Consider the following 12,855-nt stretch of genomic DNA (forward strand, 5'->3'; position numbering starts at 1 on the left):
CCTCCTTGTAGTTGTAACAAGCTTTTATGTATCTGAAAACTGTTATCATGTCCCCTCTCAGTCTTCTCTTCTCTAGACTAAACAAACCCAATTTTTTCAATCTTCCCTCATAGGTCACATTCTAGACCTTTAATCATTTTTGTTGTTCTTCTCTGGACTTTCTCCAATTTGTCCACATCTTTCCTGAAATGTGGTGCCCAGAACTGGACACAATATTCCAGCCGAGTCCTAATCAGTGCAGAGTAGAGCAGAAGAATTACTTCTCGTGTGTTGCTTACAACACTCCTGCTAATACATCCCAGAATGATGTTTGCTTTTTTTTCAACAGTGTTACACTGTTGGCTCATATTTGGCTTGTGATCCACTATAGCCCCCAGATCCCTTTCTGCAGTACTCCTTCCTAGGCAGTCGTTTCCCATTTTGTCTGTGTGCAATTGATTGTTCCTTCCCAAGTGGAGTACTTTGCATTTGTCCTATTGAATTTCATCCTATTTACTTCAGACCATTTCTCCAGTTTGTCCAGATCATTTTGAATTTTAATCCTATCCTCCAAAGCACTTGCAACCCCTCCCAGCTTGGTACCGTCCGCAAACTTTAAAAGCGTACTCTCTATGTCATTATCTAAATCATCGGTGAAGATATTGAACAGAGCCAGATGCAGAACTGATCCTTGCGGGACCCCACTCAATATGCCCTTCCAGCTTGACTGTGATCCACTGATAACTACTCTCTGGGAATGGTTTTCCACACATTTATGCATCCACCTTATAGTAGCTCCATCGGTCCGTCCATCCCATGGTTGGTTCATCCTGTGGTCCATCCATTGGTCCATCCATCCATCCACTCATTCATCCATTGGTCCACCCATCCATACAGTGGTCCATCTGGTGTCCATACTTGCAGTCATAAATGTTAAGACCAGAAGGGAACCTTCCTTTGTATCCATCCTTTCGTATCCATCCAAACGTATTCAGCCAGAACAATGATTTATCCTCTCTCCTTCCAGTCCATTGCCTTTGTCTTCTAGAGCTGTTTGGAAAATGGGGTTTTATTCCCCCAGAAAATGTCAAGGCAAATGGGGAAAAATTGTCAAAATTTTCAGCTGAAAATTTCAACTTTTTGGTAACACTTGTCCCCCCCAAAAAAACCCCTTCCAAACTGAATTTTTAGAAAATTGCAGTCTCACTTCTTTGGGCTCCCAGGCTCCATGGCTGCACACCCAGTGAACTGGAGACGAGTTAGGTCTTCCAGGCTCTCAGCTCCTGGAACAGTCTTGGCCTCACCTGTCTGATAGCAGCATGATTTTTCATGCAGACCCTTTTCCATCATTCTGGCAGAGTAGAAGGGCCTTAAAGTCTCTCTGAGAATCCCCCAGAGCAGGGGCCTCTCTGGCTGGTGTGGAATTGACATAAGAACCTGCATCAATCCTGTTCTCAGCCTCCGACATAGGGGATGTATCAGTTGCATGGCCGGAGTGCATGGACTCTAGGTCTTCTCTGCTCCCCACGGCCTGCAGAGCAGAGACTAAGTTGGAGCAGTCCTGACACTGCTCTAACTCACATTCTTTGCATTAGGGAATGGAGAGCTTGTGTTGTTACCAACAGCAGTTGCCCCATCCAGCAGGGGCTGGGCAGTGCCATGGATGGCCATGGAAGGCATGGAGGTCATAGGTGGCTTAGTACTACCTCTGTCCTGGGCACAGGAACAGGGCAGCTGAGAACATGGCGCAGGGTCTGACCTTAGAGCATCTGGAACAGCCATCTACCTCAGCCAACAGGGTTCTGGTGGAGAGCAGGGGGTGCCAAGGCACTGGGTGGCAGAGGGAGGGAGTGACCAATAAAAAGGCAATGGAGCTGCTATCTGGAGCACTGTTAGAGACACATGAAGACTGATATGATTCAGGAAATAGCCCTAATGTCCAGCCTGGGTGGGTAATGCTCATTGTGGTGGGTGACATGAGAATAGCATGCTGCAGTGGCTGGAGAGGATGGACTGGTTGTGACTGGCACAGCCTGGCACAGGAGCTACCTGGGACTGGCTGCTAGGGGACAGATTCTATCTGGCATAAAATACCCTGAAATCCAACACAGGGCAGATTTATGGATGTAGGGACCCCTCCACTCCCAATGCAACCAGGCCCCCATGATTTCTATTGGGGTTAAATATTGCCAGCAGTCCCTGAAGCGCCTATGGGAGGCAGAGGATCAGAGGATTCTGAGGCCCAATGGAGATACCCAGTGCCATCATCTGCATATGCCACTACCCACAATGCATTGCCAACTCTTGGCTAGGGAGCTGAGTGGGACTAAGGAATTTGGATGCCAAATGGGGATGCCCACGTGCTGCTCATTTGCATATACCCTACCCGTAATGCTTTGCCTACTCACAGCTAGGGGGCTCAGGGGAACTAGGAGAAATGAACTCAGTTGACAAATTGGGGGGCCTGCCATGTGATGCTCATTTGAATATACCATGACCCACAATGCTCTGGTGGCACACAGCAAGTGCACTGAGAGAGCCTAGGACCACACTGGAGTTTAGGAAGAAAGCATTGGTTGTACAGAGAAGGTGGGGAGGGGGTGTAGAGGTTTTGCTGGGATTGGAGCTGTAGCATCTGGTGACTGTGGAGATTCAGGTGGTGAATAGCCAGTAGATACACTTCCATGAAGAAGGCGCTGGTTAGGCTAAGAGGGCACTGGCAAAGATTCCTTGAGTAGTTGGTGCCCATCAGAGGCAAAGGTGAGGTGTGGGCAATCTGAGACCCTTGTCAAATTTCTGATCCATTGAGCCTTGTTGTCAGGTACTCCACAGTGAGAAGAGCTTAAGAGCTGACATACTAGGTCAGACCATGGTCTCATCCAGTATCCTGTCTCCGACTGTGGCCCATACCAGAGCTCCGGGGCAAGTGTACAGAGCAGGGCAGTTAAGACCGATCCCCTTCTGGCAGGCAGAGGTTTCAGTTCACCCTGGGCATGGGATTGCATCCTGACCACTGTGGCTAACAGCCATGGTGGACTTACACTCCATGAAATTATCCAGCTCTTCTTTGAACCCAGAGTGAGACCCTCGCAGAGACCCTGCTGGGGGGAAAGGGGGACGGGGTGTATGTGTGGCCTCCGTACCCGGAATGGCACAGGTAGGCTTCTGATCTACTGCTTCTGACTGAGGAAGTGCATGTCAGTGCTGGATGCAGGGGGGGAAGGCAGCCCCCCTAGGGACAGATCTTGGGGAGGAAGCTAAATACCCCAGCTGCATCAGGGTGGAGGTGGAGGTAGCCACAGGAGAGGGGGACACTTTGATGTTGTCTCCTGTTGCTGCTAGAGAAAGACACTCCCCCTTTCTGAGATCCCTATACCGGCTTCCTCTGCAGCCAGAGCCCATTGTCAAGGAGCCTTTGGACACTGCCAGACTCACTAGCTCTCTTCCCTCCATTGTCCAATAGTCCTCGAGGCCTCAGCTGGGCCATGGGTCATCCTCAGCCTTTGGGACTGGCCTCCTAGCCAGGTGACAGCATGCAGCTCAGCCCATCACCGCCCCAAACAGCTCCAGGAACCTGACAGGACTCGGCAGGGTAAGGACATCATTTCAACCCCTGTGCTTAGCCAGCAAACACCTGCTTCAGCATCCCATGGAGCCCTGGGGCCTGGAATTAGGAAGCCCAGAATGTGTGTGGGGGGAGATGCTCAGCAGGCTTATTTGCATATGTATTTACGCAGCATGCACCAGTTTCATGGTGGTGTCCTAGCTTGGGGTGGGGATGGGGTTGGGGAGGGGACAATGACTTAGTGGCAATCCCTCCCCACCCCCCGTTTCTTGTCTCTGGGCTTTGCTGGCTGTGATTGGAATGGGTGGGGGCTCTCTCCCATGGCTGCTCCGTCCAGCTCCAGGCTGCACTGTGATGTTTAATATAAGCCTCTCCCCAGTCTTAGTGAGTGGTAGGAAAATGCCCTAAGCCTCAGCACAGAGGGAACTGGGAGTAGGTCAGGGCTGGCTTGTTTCAGTACAACTGCAGCAGCACTGCTGGCAAAGTGGTGTCAGACTATTTGGGCTCTCAGCCCCCAACTAGCATGGGGTGAGCTTGCTCAGAAATTTTCTAGCTGGAGCAGAGCAATGATCTCTATGGTCTGATAATTTGACTCAGTCAGTAGCTGCAGCCTGGATGCTTCTGTAACCCTGGCTTACTCCATGTAGCACTCTGTCCTCTGCTAGCGACTGCACCACTGAGTGATTGATGACTCTGCTGGAGCCTTGGGGGGAAGAGCTGGGCCCTGGGCTCAGGTCTTTGGATCCTGGGTTTGATCCCCATGATGATAACCCATCCAGGGGGAAAGGGGGCCCTAACTACTCACCCACCCTCCTTCCCTGAAAGGCTGAATGTACCATGGGTTCCTGTAAGTGAAGGCTGCTGGGTCCTGCAGAGCCAGTATGGGGTTGCTCTCTAAGGTGCGTTCCCAAATCTCACCCTGCCATGGCTGATGTCTCCCCTGTTAGCTTTCTGGGATTCTCTGCTAATATCAAAAAGCTGCACCGACTGACAGGGTGAAGGGAAGGGGGCCACAGCAACTGCCAGCCTGGATCAGACCATCTGGCCCGGTATCCAACAGCGGCTGATGCAGGACTCCTCCCTGCTCAGCTTGGATGCTGAAGCACGCGGCTGGAGACTCATTGACCCCGTGCCACGGTCAGCTGCCCACACTGGAGAAGAAGAGGTGGCCAGATATAGAGATTTCCTTGAAACTGATTTATCACTGTGGTTTATTGGACCAATGCCGTGGCTCACTACCTCGGGGCAGTCAATCCTGCAGCATCTCCATCCGTTCCCTTCACCCAGCTATCACGGGCACTTAGCCACCCCCAGAGAATATGGGTGCCTCCCAGATCCCTTGTGCAGTAGGGCAGTTATCCCCATTGGGCAGAGGAGGTAGTGAAGCCCAGAGAGACTGTGGGCACACCTATGTTTGAGCTGGGAGGGGTGAGTCACACCCATGCTAGCTCTGCTCATGCTAGTGCCTAAAGATAGCAGCGAGTGCACAGTGGCTTGGTCAGATGCTCCGAGTACAATCCAACCCCGCCCCCAGGGTGTATAACTCGGGCTACTAGCCCTTGCGACAGCAGACATGCAACTATTTCTAGGCACTAGCTCAAGCAGGTACAGCTACTCAAAGTGGGAATCGCACCTCCTGGCTCAAAGGCAGATGTACCCTGAGTGACTTGGGCAGGACGGGTATGGCAGAATGGGGACTGGAAGCCAGGCTAGTGGTCTAACCACTGGGCCATCCTCCTTGCCTACAAGGGTGGATGTACCATCTGCTCTTGTAGGTGAACCCCACTGGGTTTCCCCCTAGCCAGTTCACGGCTGCTCCCTACAGTGCATTCCCCAGCTCTAGCCCCATCATGGTAACCGTTGGGTTACTGGAGCCCTCCACTGGTGTCAATGAGCTGCATTAACTGTGTGGTGATTTATACCAACCCAGGGTCTGTTGGTGAGATTGGGGACTGGGGCGTCCGGCCTGCAGACGTGCCTTGTGCTGCCCAGAGATGGGGATAATAATGAGGAGGCAGGTAACTCTGTCCTGGCCACTGGGACACCATATCCCTGCTTACCTGTGTCCTCAGTGATGGGAATGGGCACAACACCAACCACAAAGCTCCCCCATAGGGCTGGAGGAGAGTCAGGCCATGTGCTAGGCAAGGTTGGCTCTGATTGTGGGCTGGATGTCTTGAGAGGAACTAAACCTGCCAGGGATGGACCCTCCTGGCAGCTGGAATTCCTGTGTATGAGTGCACATGCATGAGAGTGTGTATATGTGTATTGACAGGTTTCAGAGAAGCAGCCGTGTTAGTCTGTATTCGCAAAAAGAAAAGGAGTACTTGTGGCACCTTAGAGACTAACAAATTTATTTGAGCATAAGCTTTCGTGAGCTACAGCTCACTTCATCAGATGCATCCGATGAAGTGAGCTGTAGCTCACGAAAGCTTATGCTCAAATAAATTTGTTAGTCTCTAAGGTGCCACAAATACTCCTTTTCTATATGTGTATGTGCATGTATGTGGGTCTCCATGTGTACATTTATATGCGTGTGTACATGTACATGTCTGTGTATCCACGTGTGTGTATACACCTATATGTGTATATTCATGTGCATGCATGTGTGTTCCATGCCTGTTCCCATGACGCCCATCCAAGGGGATGGTTGGTTGTGTCCTGTCCTGTCCTCTCTCCGCTGCAGGCCTGGAGGGGAGGGATCCAGGCAGAGAGCTGGCTGAACCCAGGCATCTGTGACCCTGTCTCTTCCCACAGGGATCACTGTGCCAACCTGCCCCGATCTGTGTGCCCGGCAAACACTCCCTGCCCTGGTCTGGCGACTGGATTGTTGGATCCACTGGCCAGTATACCCTGCAGACAGGACCTGACTGATCTCCAGTGTGAACCCACAAACTTCCCTGGAGTCACTCCTGATTCTCACCAGTGTGTGTGAGAGCAAGGTCAGGCCCAGGGAAGGCAATGGCCCTGGGGCTGCAATAACTACTAGGCAGCAGCTTCATTGCTGCTCTTCAATCTAGGGGGGCAAAGACACCACCCCAGCCTCCAGGATGTGGGGGGATACAAGCAACCTGGCCATTCCGATCAGGATCCAGGGCTTAGAGACAAGGGTGGGGGGGCAATCCATCAGAAGGAACTGCCCTTCTGGTCTGAACCCAGCTGCAACAAAAGGCCCCATCACTGCCCTCAGGTGTGGGACTGGCTAATTTCCATAAACTCCCAGATCTGGGGTGCTTCCTTCAGGCTAGCTAGCTCCATACACCCCATCCATCTATCTATCTATCTATCTATCTATCTATCTATCTATCTATCTATCTATCCATGACAGCAGTGCTTGGGTGCGACTGACCTAGAGTTCTGGTTTCCATTCTAACCCCACATTTCCAGATACTCAGAATTTCTCCAGGTCCCTGCGGGCGGTGATCATTCCATTTGCTGGGAGCATGATTGTTTTAGGAGCGTGGGAGCCCCTTCAGAATGCCGCGAGGGTGGAGTGACGCACTGATTCCTTCCCACGTTGCAAGTGGCATCTGCACTCAGCTAACTCATCCACGGAAGAAGCTGGGCCACTTTTGAGTTCCGCTGGCCTTGTAGCCCTGCCCCGGAACGGTAAAAAACGAGCCAAGGTGAAAGACAGGTCAGGAAATATCACAATGATGGGATCCACATTTTCAAAGTGACTTGTGATTTTGAGTGCCCAGTCTGGGACAGCACAAGCGAGGGTGATTTTAACAAAGTCCTGAGTACTCAGGCTCAGATCCTCAAAGGTATTCAGCCCTTGTTCCCATTGAGATCAATGGAAGTTGGGTGCCTTTGAGGATCTGGCCCCACCCTCTAAAAAACAGGCTCCTTTAAGAGACATCCATTTGGGTCCCAAAACCAACAGTTGCTTTTGAAACTCTTAGCTGTGAAAGTCTAAAGTTGCCCTATGAGCTGAGGTGATGACACTGGGCTCATACAGTAAAGTAGGGATGAGGACCTAGGGCTGCAGGCTCCCAGCAAGGTGCTGTATCCAGGCTGCGTTGCTGCAGAGTACCCTGAACCCTGTGCCTAAGCACGAGGAGTCTGAGTGTAGTGCACAGTGAGAGCCAGTAGACGCAGTGAGACACACATCCCCTTGTGTAACTCTTGGTTCTGTGGTTTCCCAGCAAGTGAGGTGCATCTGGGGCACATGGGCCACGCCAACCAGTCCTTCGCCACCGAGTTTGTCTTCTGCCCCTTTTCGTCCATGCCTACGACACAGCAGCTCCTCTTCGTGCTCTTCCTCCTGCTCTACCTGACCATCATCATCAGCAATGCCTCCATCCTCTGGGTGGTCTGCACCGAACACACCCTCCACTCCCCCATGTACTTCTTTCTGGGCAGCCTCTAAGGGCTGGAGGTCTGCTACACCACTGTGGTAGTGCCCCAGATGCTGGTCAGTGTCTGGGATGCCCACACCACCATCACCGTGGCCAGCTGCGGGGCCCAGATGTTCTTCTTTGTAGCACTCGGCAGTGCTGACTGCTTCCTGCTGGCAGTCATGGCCTACGACCGGTATGTCGCCATCCGGCACCCGCTGCGCTACGCCCTCATCATGACACGACAGCTCTGCCGGTGGCTGGTGGTTGCCTCACTGTTCCTTGGGGGGCTTCTCTCACTGGAGCTGACGGCCCTGGTCTTTGCCCTGTCCTTCTGCGGTCTCCGGATCAACCACTTCCTGTGCGATGTGCCGCCCGTGCTGCGTCTAGCCTACGGTGACACGCGCCTCCACCAGACTGTGCTGTTCAGCGTGGGCGCGGCTGTGCTGGCCGTCCCCTTCCTCCTCATCTGTCTCTCCTACGCCCTCATCACGGCTGCCGTGCTGCACATCCGCTCGGCTGAGGGCTGGCGCCGCGCCTTCCACACCTGCTCCTCCCACCTGACGGTGGTGCTGCTGCAGTATGGCTGCTGCGGCCTGGTCTACCTGCGCCCCAAGGCCAACTCAACAGAGGACGAGGACCGACAGATCGCTCTGATCTACACCTTTGTCACACCACTGCTCAACCCCCTCATCTATAGCCTTAGGAACAAGGACATCAAGCAGGCCCTGAGCAGAGCCATGAGGCAGGCACTGGCATCCCAGCCTCGGTGAGGGGCCAGACAGCCATGTCTCGGCAGCCAGTCCCTGCCCCCCCACACCATGGGCAGACCCAGGCTATGCCTGTCAGCCCCATTCCTGCCTCCCCTGCCCCTCTGCAATGGGGAGACCCAGGTTCCACTCTTAGGCCTGGTCGCTCCATGCAGCAGAAGCCACCTATTTCTATGCCACAGGCAGGGAGGAGGCAGGGATGCCCGATTTGGGAGTGGAACGTACACGGGCTCTGAAATGCAGCCCTAGTTGCTGCAGTGCATGAAGTGTAAACCTGTGGAGGACAAGAGAAATCAGAGGATCAGGGTGAAAACTAGCGTCAGCCTGTGGCTGCTAGGGAAGGAGCTCTCGGCCGCCATCTCTTGGTGAACTGGAGGAAAAGGCACAATGCCTGACCTCGTTCGCATGTTTGTTACCTGTCCTTCCAGTGTGAACAATTAACTTTGGGGGATAAGGATATGAAATGTTTTCATCCTTACTGTGTGACAAAAAGACAATGGGACTGTACTTAGTGTGTACTGAGTGAAGAGTCACCCGAACAAAATCTCCATCTGGCACTCCTGGGTAATGGAAGTGGGGCTATAATTGGTGTTTTCATTTGGTTTGTTGAGCAAGTGCATGTATGCATGCAAACAAACATGCAAGGATCATGCCCAAGCCTCATCTGAGCTCTTTAACGTCTTCTCTGATAGAAGTGAGTGAATGGGGGAAGGGATGTGGGTTAGGATCCTGAGAATATGAATCTACCATTGTGCTGACAGATAGTCCTCTGTAGCAAGGTGCCCCTATTCAGTACCACTAGAGTTATAACAGCAATAGCTGTGTTTGGCGCTTCAGGCTGCAGATCTGGCATTGAGGCTACAAGTGATGGTGTGGTGTGAGGTGACACAAAGCTAGCATTGCAGCTAGAAGAGGGGACATGACAGAGAGGCAGAGGCAAATCATCTCTTCATAGAAATCAAGCACCACACCCCCACCCCCGGGGACTTGGGATGGACCTGTCTGACTGCATTCTGGGCTGGACTATGCTAACCATGGACTGGAGGGGAAGGGAAGAAAGGGGTGCGTGATAGGGACATTTGTCCATCAGACAGGCACGCTGGCCTGTGGGGAAACTGAGGCAAAGGATTACTGCCCATGATATTGTGTTTTACTTACTATTCATGTAAATATAAGAGTTGATTTGTTGTGTTTTCCCAAATGAATGCTGCGTTTCTTTTCCCCTTAATAACATTTCCTTGTTTCTATACACAGACTCATTGCTCATGAGAGGGGAAGTGTTGCCTGTTAAGGGCTCACAGGGAAGGGTTTTCCCAGGTTTCTTGTGGGTGCTCGAGCTGGTGTGTTTGTTGATTTTAAGGGGAACCCTTAGATATTTTACCTGGCCCTTTTTGCTGCTGACAACACCTGGCTGAAGGGTCACAATACACCAGAACCAAGTGATCATTGATTTTCCTGTTCTTGTTGACTCTTACTGGACTGGTTGTATGGGAAGGGGGAAATAAAAAAGGGGCAGGCCAAGAATCCTCTTAGAGTCAGCTCCAGATAGCGATGCCAGGGAATTGCTTCACCCTGGAGAAAAAATTATTGGTTACGTGGCACTCTGGTTAATAAAATATATGACAAATGATTCTCCTTTCTCTGGCATCATGTGTTACTAAAACCTATGATTAAGGTGTCTGAGTTGTTAAAAGTGGCAACTAATATTGGGTCCCTACATGTCTGGGTACAATCTGAGTGGTATTGGGCTGATTTTCAGAGGTGCTGAGCATCCACAACTCCCAGGGACACTGACTGGCATTACGGGTGCTCAGCTTCACTGAAACGCCCTTTTTAAGTTGGGCACCAGCCATGGAAGCACCCAAAGTTAGTGGCTAATAATTAAGAATAATGAGCTGGGGGTCAAAAAATTGGAATTTCCATCCTGTGGGAGAGTCCAATATTTTGATCATTGTTTTTGTCCCAAATTGGGATGCAATGTGAACACAAAAACTTTTCACACAACAAAAAATACCAAAAATGTTGATTCAGAAATATCAAAATATTTTGTTCTGGGTTGACAGTGATCTTCCCAGCTGAAGGAAAAGCCTGGAAGCACTGCCCCAGAGGCGGGATCCAGGAAATCCTGGGATGTCCAGTGCTGGGCAGTTTACTTCATAACAAATATCCCTTCACAAACAGACACACAGAGGCAAGCACCTCATTCACCTGAAATAATACCGATATTGCCCAGTCTGTCCTGTTGAGACACTATTCATTTACACAAAACTTTGTGGAGGGGAGTTAAAGTTGTGGCTGCCTTCCAGAACATTGGTTAATATGCATTTATGTGGGCAACAAATATTTGCGAATGGGCTTTTCAATCTAGCAGCCAAAGCTAAAACTAGACAAATTCAGACTGGAAATATAATGCAACATTTTAAGTGTTGGTCCTGCTTTGACCAGGGGATTGGATTAGATGACCTCTGGAAGTCTCTTCCAACCCTGATACTCTATGATTCTAAGTGAGGATAATGAACCAAGGGTTGTGGTGGATTTTCCATCACTGGCAATTTGTAAATCAAGATTGAATGTTTTTCTTTGCTTGCTCAACCAGGTATTAAGTCAAGGAAGTTCTCTGGTCTGTGTTATGCAGAAGATCAGATTAGATGATCACAATGGTCTCTTCTGGTCACTTAATCTATGAATCTTTTAGTCTGCTCTCATAAAATAGGTTTCAGAGTAGCAGCCGTGTTAGTCTGTATTTGCAAAAAGAAAAGGAGTACTTGTGGCACCTTAGAGACTAACAAATTTATTTGAGCATAAGCTTTCGGATAAATTTATTAGTCTCTAAGGTGCCACAAGTATTCCTTTTCTTCTCATAAAATAGGCTCTCCTCTACACTGCTCATCCTGGTAGCCCTTCCTTGCACCTGTTCCAGTTTGAATTCTGGCCATATGATCTATGAATATACCAATGAGACTTCTGTATCCCAGACGCAGCTGTTGGAAAATCTCCCCGGAGAAAATGCTACATCATTGTGTCCCCTCTACACTTTAAAGGAACAGTAATGTTACAACAAGAGCAAAACCCAAACCACAAATCTAAGAAAACCAGGGAATGCAGTCAAAGCAATGCTTTCTGCAGACCAGTCCGAGCTGCTAGATCCTTCTCTTCATGGGCAAAAAATATGTTTTTCCAATATGCTAGCTTAAAGGAGTTCCCTTAGCACACGGGCTGAAGTGTGTAGCCATGTTAGCTGGCCATTTTATAGACTAGAAGGGAGCTAGGCATCAAATAGGAACATTGGACTGGATCTTGGGTCTTTGAGTCCTGTCCCCTGCTCTCTCAGGAAGCCCCATCATATAGGCCCGTTCAAAAATATATCAAACTCTATCTTAAAACTCATAGAATCATAGAATATCAGGGTTGGAAGGGACCTCAGGAGGTCATCTAGTCCAACCCCCTGCTCAAAGCAGGACCAATCCCCAACTAAATCATCCCAGCCAGGGCTTTGTCAAGCCTGACCTTAAAAACTTCAAAGGAAGGAGATTCCACCACCTCCCAAGGTAATGCATTCCAGTGCTTCACCACCCTCCAAGTGAAAAAGTTTTTGCTAATATCCAACCCTAAACCTCCCCCACTGCAACGTGATACCATTCCTCCTCGTTCTATCATCTGCTACCACTGAGAACAGTCTAGATCCATCCTCTTTGGAACCCCCTTTCAGGTAGTTGAAAGCAGCTATCAAATCCCCCCTCATTCTTCTCTTCCGCAGACTAAACAATCCCAGTTCCCTCAGCCTCTCCTCATAAGTCATGTGTTCCAGTCCCCTAATCATTTTTGTTGCCCTCCACTGGATGCTTTCCAATTTTTCCACATCCTTCTTGTAGTGTGGGGCCCAAAACTGGACACAATACTCCAGATGAGGCCTCACCAATGTCGAATAGAGGGGAATGATTATGTCCATCGGCCCTACTTATACAGCCCAAAATGTCATTGGCCTTCTTGGCAACAAGGGCACACTGTTGACTCTTATCGAGCTTCTCGTCCGCTGTAACCCCTAGGTCCTTTTCTGCAGAACTGCTGCCTAGCCATTCAGTCCCTAGTCTGTAGTGATGCATGGGATTCTTCCATCCTAAGTGCAGGACTCTGCACTTGTCCTTGTTAAACCTCATCAGATTTCTTTTGGCCCAATCCTCTAATCTGTCTAGGTCTCTCT

General features: G+C 50.3%; 1 protein-coding gene across 1 annotated transcript; it reads left to right on the forward strand.

The window, feature by feature from the left end:
• Nucleotides 1-3,394: 3,394 nt before the first annotated feature.
• LOC119857688 (olfactory receptor 10Q1-like) lies at nucleotides 3,395-10,209 on the forward strand. The gene is given in 2 exon segments (XM_038406940.2): nucleotides 3,395-3,571; nucleotides 7,693-10,209. A coding segment is annotated over 1 exon segment (942 nt). The 5' UTR covers nucleotides 3,395-3,571; nucleotides 7,693-7,715; the 3' UTR covers nucleotides 8,658-10,209.
• The last annotated feature ends 2,646 nt before the right edge of the window (nucleotides 10,210-12,855 follow it).

Source organism: Dermochelys coriacea, chromosome 6, assembly GCF_009764565.3.
Source record: "Dermochelys coriacea isolate rDerCor1 chromosome 6, rDerCor1.pri.v4, whole genome shotgun sequence".
Taxonomy (NCBI): Eukaryota; Metazoa; Chordata; order Testudines; family Dermochelyidae; genus Dermochelys; species Dermochelys coriacea.